General features: G+C 48.8%; 7 protein-coding genes across 7 annotated transcripts; 1 reads left to right on the top strand and 6 right to left on the bottom strand.

Annotated features, from left to right (window-relative positions):
* Positions 1–101: 101 nt before the first annotated feature.
* AO090003001302 (uncharacterized protein) lies at positions 102–465 on the bottom strand (the record flags this gene model as incomplete). The annotated part of the gene is made up of 2 exons (XM_001820315.3): positions 102–384; positions 443–465. 2 exons carry the CDS (start codon positions 463–465, stop codon positions 102–104), a joined length of 306 nt encoding a protein of 101 aa, XP_001820367.1.
* A 1,586-nt stretch (positions 466–2,051) lies between these two features.
* Positions 2,052–5,441, bottom strand: AO090003001301 (flavin-containing monooxygenase; the record flags this gene model as incomplete). The annotated part of the gene is made up of 3 exons (XM_023235264.1): positions 2,052–2,190; positions 3,938–5,138; positions 5,189–5,441. 3 exons carry the CDS (start codon positions 5,439–5,441, stop codon positions 2,052–2,054), a joined length of 1,593 nt encoding a protein of 530 aa, XP_023090299.1.
* A 3,172-nt stretch (positions 5,442–8,613) lies between these two features.
* AO090003001300 (epoxide hydrolase family protein) lies at positions 8,614–9,990 on the bottom strand (the record flags this gene model as incomplete). Its single annotated transcript, XM_001820313.1, has 3 exons — positions 8,614–8,772; positions 8,836–9,696; positions 9,754–9,990. 3 exons carry the CDS (start codon positions 9,988–9,990, stop codon positions 8,614–8,616), a joined length of 1,257 nt encoding a protein of 418 aa, XP_001820365.1.
* Positions 9,991–12,435: 2,445 nt separating this feature from the next.
* On the bottom strand, positions 12,436–12,792 carry AO090003001299 (uncharacterized protein; the record flags this gene model as incomplete). The annotated part of the gene is made up of 2 exons (XM_023235262.1): positions 12,436–12,475; positions 12,512–12,792. The coding sequence occupies 2 exons, from the start codon at positions 12,790–12,792 to the stop codon at positions 12,436–12,438; spliced, it is 321 nt and encodes a 106-aa protein (XP_023090298.1).
* A 1,173-nt stretch (positions 12,793–13,965) lies between these two features.
* Positions 13,966–15,027, top strand: AO090003001298 (uncharacterized protein; the record flags this gene model as incomplete). The annotated part of the gene is made up of 1 exon (XM_001820311.3): positions 13,966–15,027. One exon carries the CDS (start codon positions 13,966–13,968, stop codon positions 15,025–15,027), a length of 1,062 nt encoding a protein of 353 aa, XP_001820363.1.
* A 1,102-nt stretch (positions 15,028–16,129) lies between these two features.
* Positions 16,130–17,089, bottom strand: AO090003001297 (uncharacterized protein; the record flags this gene model as incomplete). Its single annotated transcript, XM_001820310.3, has 1 exon — positions 16,130–17,089. The coding sequence occupies one exon, from the start codon at positions 17,087–17,089 to the stop codon at positions 16,130–16,132; it is 960 nt and encodes a 319-aa protein (XP_001820362.1).
* Positions 17,090–17,497: 408 nt separating this feature from the next.
* On the bottom strand, positions 17,498–18,565 carry zrfA (high-affinity Zn(2+) transporter ZRT1; the record flags this gene model as incomplete). The annotated part of the gene is made up of 1 exon (XM_001820309.3): positions 17,498–18,565. One exon carries the CDS (start codon positions 18,563–18,565, stop codon positions 17,498–17,500), a length of 1,068 nt encoding a protein of 355 aa, XP_001820361.1.
* Positions 18,566–18,796: the final 231 nt, after the last annotated feature.

The raw sequence follows: 18,796 nt of genomic DNA, 5'->3' as shown, positions 1-18,796 counted from the left end.
TGAGGTCCTTTTTAACCCTCTCCGGGTCCATACGGCCCGGTGCCCTAACATGTTATATGCATCATTCATGGTAAGGCCGCCGCTTTATGATTTCAAAGCCCTCACTCAGCTTGCTCAAGAAGATGGAAGAATTTGCCAATATCTCCACCGTTGGCAGTGTCCAACTGTTGGCCTCCACTGAAGAGGATCGTCACAGGCACGTCGCTCGGGGCGTTTGGAACAGGGAATTGGGAAACATCAACCCCGAATGTCTCACGATCGCTAGCAGGGTGGTTTCCCGACTCCAAGATTTGGAATTCTTGGGTAGGTGGACCTGCTGCTGAGTCCCAGAAATGGACGACGGTGGGCGGGGGTCTGTTGATGACGTGCTCGTAAAACCCGGGCCTAGGATATTGTATTAGTCTCACAGAGATGGTTTGCGTTATTAATGAAGAGGACATACTCAGGGATAGGAATGAAAGGCATATTGAAGGGTCGGTTTTGGTGGGTTGTGTTTGGTAGGTAGGAGGAACAAGTGGCAGTGAGTTGAACGAAGATAGAGGATTGAGGAGGTAAGAGAGGGATATTTATAACCAGACAGCAGAGAATAGTCTGTCCTTTCCGAGCTGAGCTGAGAGTTCACCTGGATATCACCAAGTGGGTCAGTATGAGCTGGATAGCGGGGTTTTCAGCTGACTGCAGATCACACAAGCCAGCTGAACAGCCTGGCCTACTATGGTCCTCAACAATAATGATACAATAGTGGGGTTACAAGTCTCGCAATACTTGGCAGAACGCGTACCATCACTTGAAATATCTACTATACGGTATACCGCTTTTTTCGCCCGCTCAATTTAAGCTCCAAAGCAGCTGGATCGCAACACACATCTCTCCTAGGCAACTGGGTAGCTAGCCAAGTACAAGACTCCAACAATCCCGGATGACTTATCGGTACATAAAGCTATAAGCTTCGGCTAAACGTCTGTGTTATAATACCGAAAGGGTAGAAATGAAATGAATAATTACCTACTCTGGCCTGAAGTGTCCTAAGGATAAAATGGCACGTACGGCTCCCTTTGATACGAATGACAATCAGGAAACTCTTTCATCTGAGATCAAGCACCCTCAAGTTACACATACAGCATTAAGAAGTGATACACTTTCCTACTGGAGAACCATTGTCTCAGAATCTGAGCAATGGTCCCTTTGTGTTATATCCACAGTCCGCTTTCAGACTCGAGACTGATTATATGCATCAAAATCCCCACCAATGCAAATTTCCTTCTTAGGTCTTCCTTTCTATCAGGATAAGTGATTATTCATTTTGAACAGTATTCTACCCGGATGGCGGGGTCGGTCATTATTCTTTCTGTGAAGACGAATATGGGACATACGTAGCCTTTGGGCCAACCTGACAATAATAAGGATATCACTTGAGTAGTATCAAAGGGTCGACAGGGTAAATGAGATATTATCATTTGCGGCACGGGAATATCTTTCCTTTCTTTATCCATTATATAAGTAGATGCATTCGGCAACAGTTGGCAGTGGATCTTCATCACCAGCGTGATCTTGATTACACATTTTTATATTCCTGAAGACGATCAATTATCTAGCACACCCACATTAAGAGATATCCGATAGGTATCACAAAGCCCTAAGGTACAATGGATGCTTCACATGTGTATGGGCTGTTCATAGGTATCTACTATATGCCAGAAGAGTAAGAACCCGAACGATATGCACAGCTTTTCTTTCCAGGCCTTCCAAAATATGCTAATCATCATATCTCCATGTGTAGAATCCACTGGACTTTCCTCATCGAAGCCAGTTATGGGTCCCCACTACAACGCTCAAGGCGCTTTCATGCTTGCTGTGGGATCGAATCCAAGCTGGATGAAGGCCTTCCTCCTCCGAAAGATTCTCCTTGCTACAAAAGACCAGATCACCCAGTCCACGAACGATTGGTTATCCTGCCTGAAAATGAATCCATTGACAAGTTTGCAATTAGCCAGGTTGGTAATATGAACCGTTTGCTAGAGATCATTCGTGAGGATCCTAGAGGAAAACTGTCAAATTGTCACCATTGGGTTCGAGATACAATTAATCGTCTCAAGAACGATGATGCTTGTAATAAAAACGTGCGAGAGAAGGCCGTTCACATTTCGGAGGGGAAATGGCGCGAAATCGACGAATTCTTGGAACAAGATCCTAACATGTATCTTAATGTGAGGGATCAGGATGGCATGAGTTTGGGTATTGAACACCACGAGAGTGCAAGCCAGAATTACATGAGCCAACAAATTGCACACCAGAGGGGCATGAATTCAGATGATATAAGTACCGACGATAATATAAGCACTGATGGAATCAGCTCGCATGTTGTCGACCAGATTGTTACGACTCCATATAAAGTAAGCCTTGATGGGCTAGATCCAGAACTTATACACTTCCTCAGCCTGGATGAGCATCCGATGGTTCGTTATCGCCAGGATACAGTGATACATCGTGCTATGAACCAGAATATTCCACCTCAGAATAGCATAGGTTGGAATACAACTCACCGATATGATACAAACCAGAACCATATGACCCAGGAGGTTGTGAGGACTAAGAATCAGGACAGCGACCATCCAAATAACAAGACACCAAAGAGGACGAAACATTCTAAATGGTGCTGTTTTTCTTAAGCAGGGAACATTGACTAGGCGGAAATACATGTATCTTACAAAACGGACAACTTATCAAATGGGATATACTCTTGCGTCTCTAAGTTTTAATTTATTTTTTCTGTCTCGCAAGACATTGACGCTAAATATACCCAATCTCATGGATAACGAGTACCCGTTGGCATATGCTCTTAGTAGGCTCCATCTTAATTTACAAGATTTAAGTAATATCTCGCTTAAAAACAAGACGTTCCGCCCAATCTTTGGATTTACTTAAGGAAATATCGACATTTGCTGTAGTAACGTAAAAAATTGAGTAATGAATTGACTGACCATTAAAAGATGCCCTTCTCGCCAGGCCCCTCTCTATCTTTAAACTTTAGGTATACAAGGAGGAAGCCTGGCTTGGCGGATTACTTCAAGTCTCTTCTAAAATGTGTTCGCAATAGATAGCAAGAGTCAATCTCATTCTTTTTCTGGATTGTCATTGTTTTGACCAGAGGGTCCAAGTCATAATTACATCCTTCTGTTCAACTTCAAATATGAAAGGCTGAAAGGTTTAACCTGTTACGGACCATTATGATCGAACTAGCTGCACAGTCGCGGAATATGGCCAAGATATTTAGTCTCATCGGTCTTCTGCATAATCCTCTGTAGGCAGATTTGAGCCACCACGGATTCTGCCACCATCTCTCTAATACCCATGACCAACCCGGCATCAGTACTTTACAGGAAATTACATGATTGGCAAAAACACTGCGAATCCATTTACAGGATCCTGGACCAATTAAAAACGGGCTTAGAGTGTGTCAATTTCAATAGAATTGCGATGGAATATATGCTAGGGACTAAAGGGTTCTATATTCTACGACAGTACAAGCCCTAACTGTCGTAAAAGAATGAGACCAGAAATAAAAGCAAACGCTGCAATCCACAACTTATTAATCGTTAAATGACTGTGACTAGACACAAGATGAGATCATTGATTTAAGTCAGACAGACGATGCTGATCCTGCGGCGCGTGCTGTCAAGACCAATGAACATTGGCCAGTAGCCAGTTAGAGGCCTTCCCTATCAGCTTTTGGATATCTGTAGAATTAGTGATAGTAACGGCTGCCAGACCCAGTATAAACACTCCCATGGAGAGCATCCCGCCGCAGCTGCTGTGCCTTTTCCCGTCCTTCCGTATATCGAAGTCAGACCACGACGGAAAAATCGTACGAAGCCAATACTTGTACATAGGATCGGGGTAAATGAAGGTATTCTTCTTGGTGACTGGATCCATTCACCAACTCTGGCAGCCGCTGTTGAACACAAGATGCTTCAACTTGTCATGGACCCAAGATAGGTCTTGTTGTTGCGCTTCAAGTTTGACCATAATCGAGTCGGCCTTGCCCTTCAAAACAGGCCGAAGAAGACGACACGAATAGTTAATCTGACATTCCGAATGAAAGATAACAGAGTGTTGACCAGTTGCGGCATTTGGACCATATAGAATGAAGAAATTGGGAAACCCGCTCACCACAGTGCCTTTGTACGCCTCAGCGCCGCTGGCAGCATCCCAGACTTGGTGCAAATCCTGGCCGTTAATCCCTTTAATCTGCATGGGAAATAGCCACTTCTGAGTTTGGAAGCCCGTTGCGTAGATGATTGCATCGGCTACATGACGGTCCCCACTTTTGGTCTCTACGTAGTCCGGTCCTACCTTCACCACAGAATTATCGGTCAGAATCATCTGTGGCGAGTGTAGACAAACCATGTAGGAAGCAGTATTGACCCGACGTTTGCATCCAGGTTCGTATCTTGGCTTGAGAATTTCGTGGTACTGGGGCGGCGCGTCACTTTCAATGAACGAGTAGGTAGCGTCATGAATCTTTTGGCGCATAGCAGCGCCATTGCTGTTCATGTAAAATGAAGAAAAGACTCTTTCTAGTTGCCATGCGAGTATGATACGGTAGACCTTCGCTGCGAAGGGAACATGCTTCAGAACCAGCTTGAATCGTTCCGAGTATTTCGGATTACCCTGCGTTGAACGGCTTAGTGATGCATCGCGAATAGGTCTATGACATGTTATAAAGGAATTACTAACTCGTTTGGTCCACCAGTGGGCACTTCGTACAAACTGTGTTACTGATCCCTGGGGCCCAACATCCTTAACTAGCTCCGGAACAAATTGAGTAGCGGAGGCTCCATTTCCTAGGACCACAATCTTCTTCCCCTCAGGTTTGAAGGAGTCATTCCACCTTGCACTATGGAAGACCTCACCCTGGAACGACTCTGACCCTTCGATATTCGGAATGTAAGGCCGGTCAAGCGTTCCAATAGCGCTGACCACAACAGGGGCCTCTTTCTTGAATGTTTCTCCAGAGATAGTGTCTTGGAAGGTGCAGTTCCATAGAGAACGCAGATTATCCCAGACTAGACTAACGCACATGGCGTTGAACCGGCAGTGGGGGAGTATGTCGTACTTTTCAGCAACAGAGAAGAAGTCTAGACACTATCAGTCAGGGACACTATCTGACGAAGATTGGGGTACCTACACTGATGGAGCTCATCACGACCAGGAAACATCGTAGTCCAGTCATATTTCAGTGCAAAGCTGTAAGAATAGAAATGACTAGGGATATCGCAGGCACATCCAGGGTAGCGATTGTGCCACCATGTTCCGCCAATATTGTCTGATTTCTCGTAGATGGTGAAGTTATCGTGACCAAGTAGTCGTTTTAACTGAATGGCCATTCCCAAGCCGGAAATGCCAGCTCCAATGATGATAACTTCTTTACTTTGACCCATTCTTCCAAGTGTGCGTACCTAGGGGAGGAACTTCTGGACGGTAAGCAAGAGGCATTTCGAGCATTCCGAGGGCTTTATTTAAATGCTCGATCGAACTAGTGGGATATGCAGGCATATCGGTTGATAAGTAGTAGAATCACACTTGCACATAGTTGTAACCCTATAGTTGCTGTAGTAGACTTCGAAGTACAATCGGTTCCAATTGCTTGGCGGCGCTTGCGGTTGCCATTTCCTTTCCGCCACAAACTGGCAGCGTGTGATTGGTCCTTCTTGTGGGAAAATTCTCCACACTACGACCCTCTTCCCAATCGTGCGTTTGGATCAGCACAGCCTTCTGGTCTACATTTTCTGTGACTTAATCATGGATGATGGGGAGAATCGAGTTCATCATTTCAGCTGTGGGCATCCAAGAAGAAAGCGCAACCCCAGTTGTCGCCTCTTCTCGCAAAACTACCGTTTCATAGGACCTTCCTAGAAGCCTGTATGGAATATGGAAGCGCCGGACAGTGATGCATCCGCGAGTCAGACTAAGATTCGGTGGAAACGGACGAGATCGGGATGGTAAGCGACCAAAGTGAAACCCCATCTAATGAGTGGCTGCAGTTGACAGTTTCCAGTCTGAAATGCCGTAGCCGTCGCCGGAAGTGTAAGAATACCATGAATCTTCGAAGGAGTCACCTATCCGCTCACGCATATCATTGCAGGCGATGGAGCCCGCCCACAATGTAGGAACTGCCAGGCTCGGGGAACGACCTGCCGATGGGGACTCAAGGCTTCTTTCCATCGTTCACGTAACCTCAGCTTATCTCATAAGGACGTTGCTACCTTGTGTGCTATTGAAAGACGACGGGATTCTTTGCCGTCTCAGGCACGAGCCGTTCCGACGGTACATTATGCTACTTAGTGATTAAGGGTCAGTGCATGTACTGACCTATTGCTCTAGATCATCGATGAGTCAGAGTCAATCATTCGTGACTACCATTTCCCTAACGACACTTACACTTCCGATTCTGTCCTAGACCAATCGCATGAGGCAGACAGGTCGTGGGCAGATGAGGAAGAGAACGAGGGCGTGTTTCATGGAGACAAATCTGCCGTAGATGATGCCACCGCACTAACGGCGTTAGAAAGATCTGGTTGTGGCTCTAAGGGCAGTTCGAGCGCGCTAGATACTTCTCATCTTCATTCACAGGAATCTTCTACGTCTCGTACTTCGGGAACGAACGATGGGTTGAGTACTGGACACTCTAGCATTGGTCATCTGTTATGCCAGCCCAACACACAAACCCCAGAGCCACTCCAGCCCGTGTTCCTTGAATATGCATTCTCCCCATTATCCGATGTCTATCACTATCGGCCCCACAGCATAGCGACGCATGAGGCTGGGACGTATATTCCCCCGTTCTCGCTTGGTATGGCGGTTTCTCGGGATGAATCCCCGCAGCCCGAGCCATTTCTGCCTGTAACTTGCACGGAAAAAGCTCGTTTGATTTCTTCATTCATACAGGAGACTGGAACGTGGTGTGAGACAACCGACTCTAATATGCATTTCACAATGAGATCCCTGCATTCGATGATGAAGTCCACAGCTTTTGTAGCAGCTGCTATGTCTCTCGCCTCCCGACAGCTAGACCACGTGGAGAAAGTGCAGCGACCAGTCACCCTAGAGCTATATCAATCTACAATACAACACCTTCTCCGGCAGGACCCCGCAAAAGCGGATGCGTCCGTTCTCGCAACCTGTACCCTGTTGTGCGTTTACGAAATGATGGCGTCCGACGTCCATGAGTGGCGGCGGCATTTGAAGGTCTGCGGGAGCTGCCATCCGCTTGTCTCATGTTAATACACATGCTTATTACTTTTACAGGGATGCGCTGGCCTTTTTCTAGCAAAGAAGTGGAATGGCTCGAGCCAGGGAATTGTAAAATCCTGCTTCTGGGCATTTGCTCGAATTGGTACAGCTTATAGAAGCCCAGTCTATGACAATGACTAATTACTTTGGTAGATGTATGGGCAGCTTTTATCAGCGGTAAGACGACACTGATCCCAACTGACTTCTGGTTGGATGATACATCCATTGAATCCTTGGCCACGAAAAGGGACGTGGATGACTATTGTAATCTTGCCATCTTTATATTTGCTCAGATTGTCAATATGTTAGCCGCACCCGGGTTTGGCACAAAAAAAGCTGGGTCTACACTTGCTGTCTCGGTCTCCAGACTATGGGGGGAGCTCCAGAAATGGTACCGGCTTCGCCCCCAAGAGGTGTGCCCATTACTGAGGGACTCTTGTATTCCCCCCAGCGTGTTTCCGGCTGTGATATATACAAGTGCCTCGGCTAGTAAGTTGCTTGCTTCCTGCGTATCTAGCTCTATCCTGAACCTTCCTAGTTTGTGGCAATACCTTTTACCATACCGGATGCATGCTACTCTTACAAACCGGCCTTTTTCCCGAATCGGAGATTTCGTCTTTTCCAGTTAAGGATGCTGTAGGTGTTGTCATTTGACATTACCTTATCTTTGGACCGTATATGAGCTATAGGAAGTCAATTGAAGTTGAAGCTAACCAGCTTTAAGGTTGATCTTGTTTGGCATGCGAGAGAACTCTGTGGCATATCTATGTCAAACTCTTCTCAGTAGGTTCCAAAGGATACCACTTCTACTCACTATTCCAAAAGAAATAACAGACAAGTAATATGGAATTTCGGCTGATACATTTAGTGCGAACTGGGTCAACCAGCTTCAGCCACTTTACATTGCAGGAGCAGTATTCGCCAACAAATCGTCATCCTTATCGGCTTGTCCAGATTCGTCAGATGATCAAGTGCGCTTTTCCCCGTCGTCAAGAATTAGTATCATCAGACAAAATATACCGTCTCATCACGCTCGCTCCAACCTGGAGGAAGAATATGCCACGGAGAAGATACTTCTACTCAAACATCTGGCTCGAATTGAGAATGAAACAGGCTGGAAGACTTCAGATCGAGCGGCCGATCTTAGGAAGCTCTGGGGCTTCTAACTAGGGAAACAGGAGCTATAGAATGCATTATGAAGATATCCAGTTGGTGACGTAGTTCAGCGAATATTTAATGCATTACCTTGTATGGGAAAGAACTCTTCTTCTTATATCACATAGGGACCGAGCAGTTCGTGTATCCCTTCACTACCTTCGACTACCGAGCATATGCCTGCATAACGACAGGGGAGGAAAAGAACGAGCGGAGATCGTGCACGAACAGATCCGGCCTCTCGAGAGACGAGAAATGACCCCCTCGATCATACTCCCGCCAGTAATGGATGTTGGCGACCTGGGCGGCCCAGTCGCGAGGACACTTAAATTCATGAGTACACACTCTTCCGTTTACCCGATACATGTCACAGGATATTTGACTTACATGGAGCTGCTCTTTCTTATACATACTGACCCCGCAAGGCACTGACACATACGTCTCAAAAGTCTTCTCAGCCTCACGCATACCACGGCCAAACGCTTCCCTATAAAACCGCAGACCAGGAGTTGCGCCCTGGATCCAATGCATCATCACCAACGTGATGATATCCGTATCACTCAAGGCATCATGCACGTCGCCCCAATCATGGAACTTCTCCACAAACCACGCGAGCAGCCCGAGAGGAGAGTCTCCTAACGCGAACCCTAGTGTCTGCGGCCGGGTCTTCTGCTCCTCGAGGTACCCACTTTGATCCTGCTCGAAGTTCCGGCGCACCCGTAACGACTCGTGCTCGAACTCCGAGTATGTCAGCGCTGACAGGCACCAGCGTATATAGGCGCACGGTGCTGACCACAGCGTATGAGGAGGGACTGGGAACATGTTCAAGTGCTGGGCGCGCACGACCTGGGGGTACTGGATGGCGATGGAACGCGTGATGAAGGACCCGAAGTCGCCGCCCTGGGTCACGAACTTTGGGTACCCCAGCACGTCGGTCATTAGGATCTTGTATGCGCGTGCAACCACGTTGGGACCGACGCCGGACTTGGTGGGCGCGGGTGAAAAACCGAACCCAGGGATTGACGGGGCGATGAAGTGGAAGGCTGGGTCTTTTGCATCCTCGGGCTCAGTCAGCGGGAGTACAACGCGCACGGCTTCCACGAAGGAGCCGGGCCAGCCGTGAGAGAATAGAAGCGGAATAGCACTTGGTCTGGTAGACTTGGTGTGGGTGAAGTGCAACACCAGGGGGCCGTAGCCGGGGACGTCGATCTTGACTAGGAAATGGTTGAAGATAGCGTTCAGGCGGCGCTGTTGCTCTTAATTAGTAAGTTATAGCTTGTTTGCACAGTAGGAAGATTAACGCACCTCTTCAGCCTCCCAGTCATAGTGGTCTCTCCAGAACTTTGCTAACTGTTTTACGCGGGAGACTTTGGCTCCTTGGGCCCAGTTGTTCTCCCCAAAATCTGTCTGTTCTTCGGGGTATCGGGAGAGAGCTAGCTTTTGCTTTGTCAATTGGAGCAATTCCCGGTCTACGTGTAGCGTGTATGGCACCGGTGTGTTGAATTTGAGATCTTTCAGCGGAATTGGGGATTTCAGGCCCATTTTTGTCGTGTGTTGCACGATGTCGTTTGTTTAATGAGGTAGACAAGTGCAGTAATACGAGTTGAATTAGATATGAGGGCCAGATAGCCCACACAATAATATTTAAATAATATCTAAGCCATCTGGACTTGTCTTTTGCTTTCGTTCATGATGTGATAGATTGAGGCGCTTGGAGTTGCTCCCGACCACAGGCAACTCTAAGCGCCTCGTAGTAAATTGATGAACCAAAGAAATAAAGGCCACCCGCCACACCACAGCCATATATCCACCTAACAGACTACGATGTCATTTTGCGTCCTTGGAAATGGCGGTGCAGAATCACGTCCACCACTAGTTCTGTCCAAGAATACGGAGGAAGCCATCTCTTTCGGTTGTAGGTCTATCGGTGGGCTTGTCTGCTCCATAGGCAATACATGTAATCGAACTGTAGAGATATCAGCACAATAGTTAAAAGCTAGGAGCGGCCAACTCGTACACAGTCCCCGTCAGTCGGTCATAGACAATATTACCGGGTTCACCATCCTACAGCTCCCAGCCAAGGAGGCGAATGCCTCTATATTATAGGATTAATCAACTTAGCAGCTATAGAGCCCGTGGGACAAAATGCAAGACTTACTCAAGAATTTGAAGCACCTTCCGCTTGAGGCCTTCACCTTCCACATCACTTAGATCTGGGTAATCGGTGGCAGGTTTTCCGGGCATCCTTGACATAGCGATGGCGTTAATAAACCCGCCAGGGTAATCATGCCGGTCATCTTGTTCCAGTACACCATAGTCATAGAGGGTCGGCGTTTCACGAAGTGGCTCTAACAGCCGAAGGGCGCGGATCGGTATTGAATAAATGTGATCGTTATACAACGTCACCATCGGTTAACAATCACTGTTTGCTTCACAGTGGGTGGAATACGGCAATATTTGTCACGCGATTCTCTTCACTATATATTATGGAAAAAGGAGGTATTCAGTAGATCAAGAAGCTGCAATTTAATTCATTGCTATATTTGTGAATATTGGTTGATGAAGACTATATATTCGGCGTGAAATCCACTTTCTTACACGGAAAGATCATCATCTGATCTAAATATACCGTACATATAGGACAGAACAAGCTAAACCATCTCTGATACTTCGCCGCGCCAAAGCGGCTCTACTCTATTTTTGCTCCATTTTGTCCGGATTATGACTGCGAAGAGATGCTGCTAAGTGACAAAGAGTGGCGCCAAACCGACCATCTTGTTTGTATTTAATCACGGAGTCATTCTTTCTTTACACCATCGAGCTTGCAAAGTCTCGTGATGTAATATCGCATTTAGACCTGAAGATTTGCAATATACTTTTCAACCATCTTAAATAGTCCATAAGCCAGCTCCAGAAAGCAGATTTCATAGAAAGTTTAGATATTAGGGGCACTTAAGGCTAGCCGGCAGAAGCATAATGAATTTCTACTCCAAGACCGACGGTGCCTGTGGACATCTCTATGCGATCAGTACCATATTTTCCCCAGACAATTAATTCCAGTTCTTTTTGACTGATGACTGGGATGAGAAGTGGCGTGATTTCTACCGGCATTCCTTCCAGGAAGCTTTAGTTCCCTAACAGCAACGACTAGCAGGGGCCCAAGGATCATCTAGCCCTCACACAACCACAAGACCAAGCAAGCTGGCAAAAGCATGGTGAAAAGGAAGGACGATAGTCGGTAACGATCGATGGGCACAGATAGGGGCTGGCGAAAGAAGGACTGACGAAGATACCGAGCAAAGCCTGTCCAATGGAAAGGAAGCCCGCGGGAACGGGCTTTTTTGGTGATTTACATGAGTCGCTGTGATCCACTCCATATATTGTGCCGCGTTTTAAGTGTCGGTGCCAAGGAAAGGGCGCGCTGCTAATCACGAAGTGATGGCTATTTGGAGCCTTAGTCGCTTCGTTAAGGCAGAACGTATAATATGCATGCAATATGGACGTGAATGGATATCAGTAAAGGAATCACACAAACCTATTCATCAGGACGCTCTTCCGAGTTATCGCTGCCGAAGCTATTGAACAGCCCTTCTGCTTGGCCATCGACTTCGGCACACTGCGACCCACCCGTCGGCAATCGCCACCGGGACAACGTCACGGACGGTATAAAACCCTAACCCGTCCCTAATGTGTGAAGTATAGTACCCCGGCTCTAGCAGTCGGTTCTCTTCTAGTTCAACAGTCTTTTGAATTAAGTAGTAAAGACGCAGATTCGTCTGATTACCAAGTCAACATTGCCCGCCTTGATACAGATGTGTTAAAATCACTCTGCACGCCGCCGTGGTTCTACGATCGGAAGGGTGAGAAAAGCAACGGGGAGAAAGACTAAATACGAGTGCCCAGGTATTATTACTACAAGGTCTACCCGAGTATGAATTGGGATTCTCACTACATAGTGGCTTTAGTAACTTTAGCTCCCCTTCTGGTTTACGGGTTGATTCCTGAGTGTTGTGAACTGAGGCCCGATCTGGTACGCATAGATTTTCGTATACGTAATCCATACCGGGTCGATTTAGATTGATTGGAAGTTTTGATAATGTACTTTTCCTGTTCATTGTCGATAAGAAGGCGCATGGCTTCAAGGAAGTTTGAGATCGGCAGCATATTTCTCCCTGGAGTTAATTCATCTGGTTGCGTCATCACCTTCCTTCTTCTAGTGTTTGCTGAGCTTTCGGCAAGAGCACGTCGCCTCTTATGTGCCGTCTGCCAGTCCTGTCCAGTCAACCGCGTGGATGGTCGGACAGCCTTCCTGAGATTGTATGGGCGCAGTTGGCTGGAGGCCATGCTCATCTAAGAACTCCCAAGTGTGCTAGTGTTCTCCTGTATTCCAATCGGGCTTCTTGAACGTATCGTGACATGCTCCTGTGTTCTTGTACTGGCACCTATTATCGACCTTCCGGTGTCGTCTGTTTCGTAGTCAAAAACAGGTCGATTCTGTCGGGCCTGTTCTGTCCTGGCCATTTCCTTCCTTCTGCGCAGACAGGCATGCTCTATTCAGTGTGTCCTTTGCACAGCACACATGACGGTGCCGGCTGAGGATCGGTCTCCTTTGCCATGCCTTCTTTCCCGCGCAATATCCGTAGCGGTATTCGGCACCGCACTGAGGTCCGATGTGGCCGTATTCATGGCATCAATAACACTGCTTGAGTCGGCGTGGTTTGTCATAGAACGCAGTCATGGTGAATCGCTTTCAACACCAGTCAATCCTTCCTGGATGACCCAGTTCGCGTGATACTTCGTAAACTCCACGACGAGGAGGGCATCCTCTTCGGGGATCAAAAGCCCGAGCCACCGAGTGTGCAAGCCGGAAGAGGATTATGATCACCATTGTGACGTCTCAGACGCTTCTATGCCAAGATGCGGAGTATATATTATGGAGCGGAGACTGTGCCAAGCCAACGCTGCGAGTCAGTATATGCCTCAGGCGCATAAAATGCTGCAGCAGAGACCTCGAATTCCCTTTCAACCGACGTCTTCTCGGGGGTAATCCTCGTTATACCGATGCCTAAGACGTTCCTGATGAACCGCCGTCTCCAACACTCGGCGAGGAGGAACAGCATGCGTCCAAGTTAACTCCTTACGCGCCTCTTCAAGCAGCCCCCCCCCCGATCCAGAAGATTGTGATCTGCAATCGGATTGGTTTTATCCCGGCCCCGCCAAGGCGTATAGCGCAGGTCGGTCTTAGGAAAGTTGAGGATCCGGGCCAAACAGGGAGAAAAGCGGAGAAATGGCTCCGCGACAAGGATCTCGGTTTTAACCTTCTTGCCCGATGGATGAGCACCACTCCGGGTGGAGGCAGTTTCCTCCGGTGGGACGGTGGAAGGATTTCCTCTGCCATGGACATGGAAATCCTCCTGATGGGAGGGCATATATAAACCCTTTCCCTCCGTAACAAAACCGGCATCCCAAACTCTACCTGACACTCTCATCTGCAACCACTGAGTCAACAGGATTACCATGCACCGGTTCTCCCTCATCACAGCCACGTTGGCCTTGGCCTCCACAGTCTCTGCCCAGTGCGGTTCCGGCACACCCGATGCCACCGTCGACGGCGCCGACGGCTCCTACACGGCCACCGTAGGCTCGGAGGAGGTCTACGCCGGATCAGACTACTACACCGCGATCCAGACAGCCCTGGATACCATCGGCGAGGGCCAGCGTCTCTCGGTGATTGCTTCCGGGTCCATCGGCGAAGGCGTCATCAGCATCAGCAGCGGGAAGATTTTCGAAGGCTGCGGCACAATCGACGTCGCCAGCAACGGCCGCGGCTCGATCGAATCGCTCGACACGACGGACGTGCAGATTCCCTACCTCAGCCTCACCGGGACACCCTACTTCGGCATGCGCTTCTACGGCGTCACGGGGCTGTCCCTCGGCGAGATCACGATGAACCTCAGCGGCGGGCTGGGCATCCGGTTCGAACGCGATGAGGCGGCCAACGCCGACGTCAGCATGGACGTCATCAGCGTGACGGGCGCGGGCAGCCACGCCGTCGAAACCTGGAACATCGACGGTCTCACCATCAACCAGGTGATTGCGCGAGACGTCGGCGAATGCGGCCTGCTGTTGCAGACCACGACCAACGCGCAGATCGGGACCGTCGACGGCGACAACGTGGCCGCTGGGAATGGATACGCGACCTTCCGTATGGCCAACAACAACGGCCAGCTTGCGGACGGCAGCTACACGACCAATGTGTTTATCGAGAATGTTATCTCGCGCGGCGGTGGGCGCGGTATCTTCTGCGTGTCGCAGTCTGGCGGCGCGGAGATTGCCAATGTTGACCTGGCGGATAATGAGAACAACGCGATCCTGATTGAGAACTGCTACGGGCTGTCAATTCTCGGGGGTACGGTGAATGGGGGCGGTGAGGTGCGGATCTCTGCCCGGGACGAGTTCCCCATCACCAGCGACATCTCCATCAGCCTGGAGGTCAACAGCAACTCGGTGACGGAGAATCCGTGTGGCGAGAACATCTCGTGGAATATCTCGGGTGATGCCACCTTGAAAATTTGCTAGCGTCTAGCTTTCCATACCGTTTAGTCCTCTCACAACATGAGCTTTGAGTGAGGAGTAACATCCAGCATGTACATCGCCTACAATGGATCCTCCCGTAACACCCCATACCTCAGACCCAGCAATACTTTGTCCCAATACCAATACCATTAATTTCTATTGCTCAGTGAGTAGCCGGACATCTGCTTCATGCGGGGTTCGTTGGTCATCATTGCTCCTCCATTCTACCTGGCTCAGCCGCCATCAGATAGTTGAACAGGCTAGTGCTGTAACAGCCTCCTTCTGTGACAGCAAGGCGCGAGAGCAGCGATGTTGTTTATGCCTGAGGCAGAGAGATTGTTTGCGTTGTGCAGTTAGTATTCTATGTAGTATCTAAATACTGTTGATAGTATACAGCTCCTGCCAGAACCAATTGAGTTAGATTACCCTACACGGGAACCGAATCAGTAGGAATTCAAACTGGTTTTAAATTGGCAGTAATGAACTCGGACTGATAGACCTGAATCGGTATCTTCGGACGAGGCTTCTGGCCGAGAGATTCACTTCCCTGATCGGGTAATTAGATGGGGACCAGGGGGGTATGTCATGTGCTCTGCATTGTACTGTATATAAATACGTACATACTTGAGTCCATTGTCTAAGAATCAATACAGTGCATTACAAGCCCCTTTATTGCAGCATTATTAAAAGAAGCATTGTTCTATTATTGGCTAATTATTGAAGCACCCTTTGTCGGTTCTAAAATTGGCTTTTCCCCCTTGGATAGAACCAAGGGTTGGAACGCGCGGGAGTCTCCTGTCACTCCACTGGAAAAAAAAACTCCGTCAACCACTGTAAAGCAAACCGTTCTGGCAGGGATTGGCGGCATGGATGATTTTATTTCCTCCTTGCGTTGGAAGTTACCAGTGTAATTTGCAATACGGAGTACGAGGGAGGAGTTCTCTAGGCAGCACTTTTTCTCATCCCCAACCACTCAGCCCTACGAGGCGACGGCCCACTTGGACTCGGCTTTCTCGGTACCAAACGAACCAATAACACTCTTATTGTTCGGTTGCCACTTTTTCCCCAAGGAGGATATCAATAATTCATTATTCATTACCGACGACTAATCATGAACGGCCCGACTCAGCTGCCACCACCACGTCATCATCCTGATCAAGAATTTCTCGCCGAAAAAGTGAAACGGAAGCGGTAAAGGTCGGTGGAACGCCCATCCCAGCCCCTCGCGAATTTGCTTCTCCACCGCCCTCCGCCAGTCGACGTGATGCGCAAAGTGAAAGGGAAAGTGATGTTGACTCACTGTCTTGATGGTGCAGTCGATATGGGGATGATCCTGCAGCTCAATCTGCGGCTGTAGAATATGTGGCTCCAGACTCTCAAGGTCGATTTCTAAGCGTACTATCCCCGTTCCTGTAACCTGTCTCACATGCACTACGAGATCATGGTTCTTGCGGTCTGGCTTTTCATGTACAATGGCCAGATCGATGAGCGGCTCATCGCTGTGCACAAGGTCCAGCAGGTGCATTCTCTGGTCGTCCGGTGGTCGGAGATCGATACAGAAGTGTCCTTCGAAGATCAAATTGCGCGACTGAGGTTTGGAGTAGGCCATCACTTTTGTAAATCGGAGCGGCTGTTCCACAACAGCCAAGGAATGAATGACCAGTTTCTGAGGGGATGAATCTTCGCTGCGTTGGGCCAGTCCGGCGTTGACGTATTGAACGATCCGTTTACAGATCTGGCGTTGGTAGAGGTGCCATGCTCGCCCGAGGACTTCGTTTACCCATTCTACGCTTTCACCACGCTGTAGGACCTTTTGTGAGTGGTATCGACGGAGTTCGTCTCGGATGGCGCGCTCGATCCGTCGAACGGATACTTGGTAGTGCGTGCGGCAGAAGGCTAGGATGATGAGTAGCCAAACGAAACGGAAGTTCAGTCGACAGAGTGTCCAGGATGCTAGACAGCCGACGATGATCAACTTCGATTCTTTATAGGTTTGTTCGATGAAGTCTAGGGCTTCGTTGAGAGTCGGAGCTCTTTGCGTAGCTTGGGGGTTGTGTTTGCCCATGGTTACACAGCAGATGTATAAATTATGGTGTTGTCGATGGTGAACTCAACTGAGTGTGGGAAAAGGTATGTGATAAAAACGACTGTGATCCATGGCCGGGGGCCGAGCTGAAGCCATGATTCCTAGACGTAGAGAGAGAAGGAGAGAAAGGCGGTGGTGAAGGCTTAATATACGCACGTCCATCATGCATGAACTGTCCATCTGCATTCAAATTAGGCAGTCACCATGTTATATTACCGATACATACGTACAACTGGTCGTATTTGAAGAAAAGGGTGTGTAGAAATTGGAATTCGTAGCAAACTCTCTCGTTTCCCTGACCCCACCTGACTAGTCCGCCCTATTTGTTGTCCTCGATGATCGTCGCCTTTCCTTCAGCTCTCCTTTACCGATTCTTTCGCATTCTTTTTACGCCCACTTCCCAAGTAATGCCATGATCCCCGCTCCCAACAACATGCATCCCACCATGACAAACAAATGCGATCTCCTCTTTGTCCGGTCGGGATCAAACAAAAAGTCCCTCGCCAATAATTCCACCAGTCCACTATAAATCAAAACCCCCGCAGAAATCGCATCCAGCACACCCTGGACGATCATCGCCGTCTTGGATCCCGGGTTATACGACGTCCGCACCCCAAGTCCAATAGCGATAGAGATGGGCGTCGTTAGTCCATACAAAAGACACAGCACCCACGGCAGCCACCGACGGGATCCAAAATGGAGCGCTGACATACGCGCACCAATCCCTAGACCTTCAAAGGCTTGATGAAAGACCAGAACAGGATACAGAGTCGTGAATTCTTCGCCTGTCACGCCCAGGTTCAGACCAATTATGACGGAGTGGAATATGATTCCGAACTCGAGGATCAGGAAGGCTGCGATTTCTTGTCGGAATGCCCGCTCGGAACGTACCCAGGCCACTTCCGTGTGAATGTCGGTGCTTTTGCGGATCGGCGTGCCGGACTCCACGGCATGAGATGTACTGTCTGAATCCGAAGCGCAGGAGTGTGTGATGAAGGCCTCTGTGGCGTCGTCGTTCCGTTGGACGCCGTATTTGTACTCTACGTATACTTCGGCGCCTAAATCCAAGAGGAAGATGGTTACGACGGAGACGAGGACTATAGCCGCACACCAGGAGTAGTCTCCCCAGTGTCCGGACACTCCGATACATGAGTTCGGGCCGATGCTGCTGTATGCGGGATCCAGTAGGTGGATGAACGCTGTAGCAACTATGACGCCTGTGCCGAAGTATCTGGCGAAGAGGTAAACATGGTAGGGGATCTTCAACCCCGGAGCTCGTTTGGCAATTACGGGGAACACGGTGAAAAAGGTTGAGGTGATGAAAATAACGAATATAGAAGATATGCGGGCGCCGAGGTGGCCGTTGTAGTCATTCTCGGACAGCGCCAGATAGCAGAGGATGTCCGCCTGGCTAGCCGTGTCGAGGTCAACGTTGTGAGCATTAAAGGAAGACATGGTAGCCGCGAGAAAGGGCGAATGTTGACCCTTAGGAGCATTGCCCTTCGCTCACCGTTTTATACAATGTGCATGAGTACCTTGGAGCATATGCACATCATGTACCTTACAAGGTCCTTGGTGGTTTGACTACCCAGAGATTGCTGTTACCTTCTGGACTGAGACCAAGGTAGACAACGAACAGACCTTCGTAGCTGATATGGTAATCAGTCTGAGGTAAGCCCTCGCGGA

This window comes from Aspergillus oryzae, chromosome 2, assembly GCF_000184455.2.
Source record: "Aspergillus oryzae RIB40 DNA, chromosome 2".
Taxonomy (NCBI): Eukaryota; Fungi; Ascomycota; class Eurotiomycetes; order Eurotiales; family Aspergillaceae; genus Aspergillus; species Aspergillus oryzae.
The sequence above is the reverse complement of the archived record's forward strand: the minus strand, read 5'-3'. Positions and strand labels throughout refer to the sequence as shown.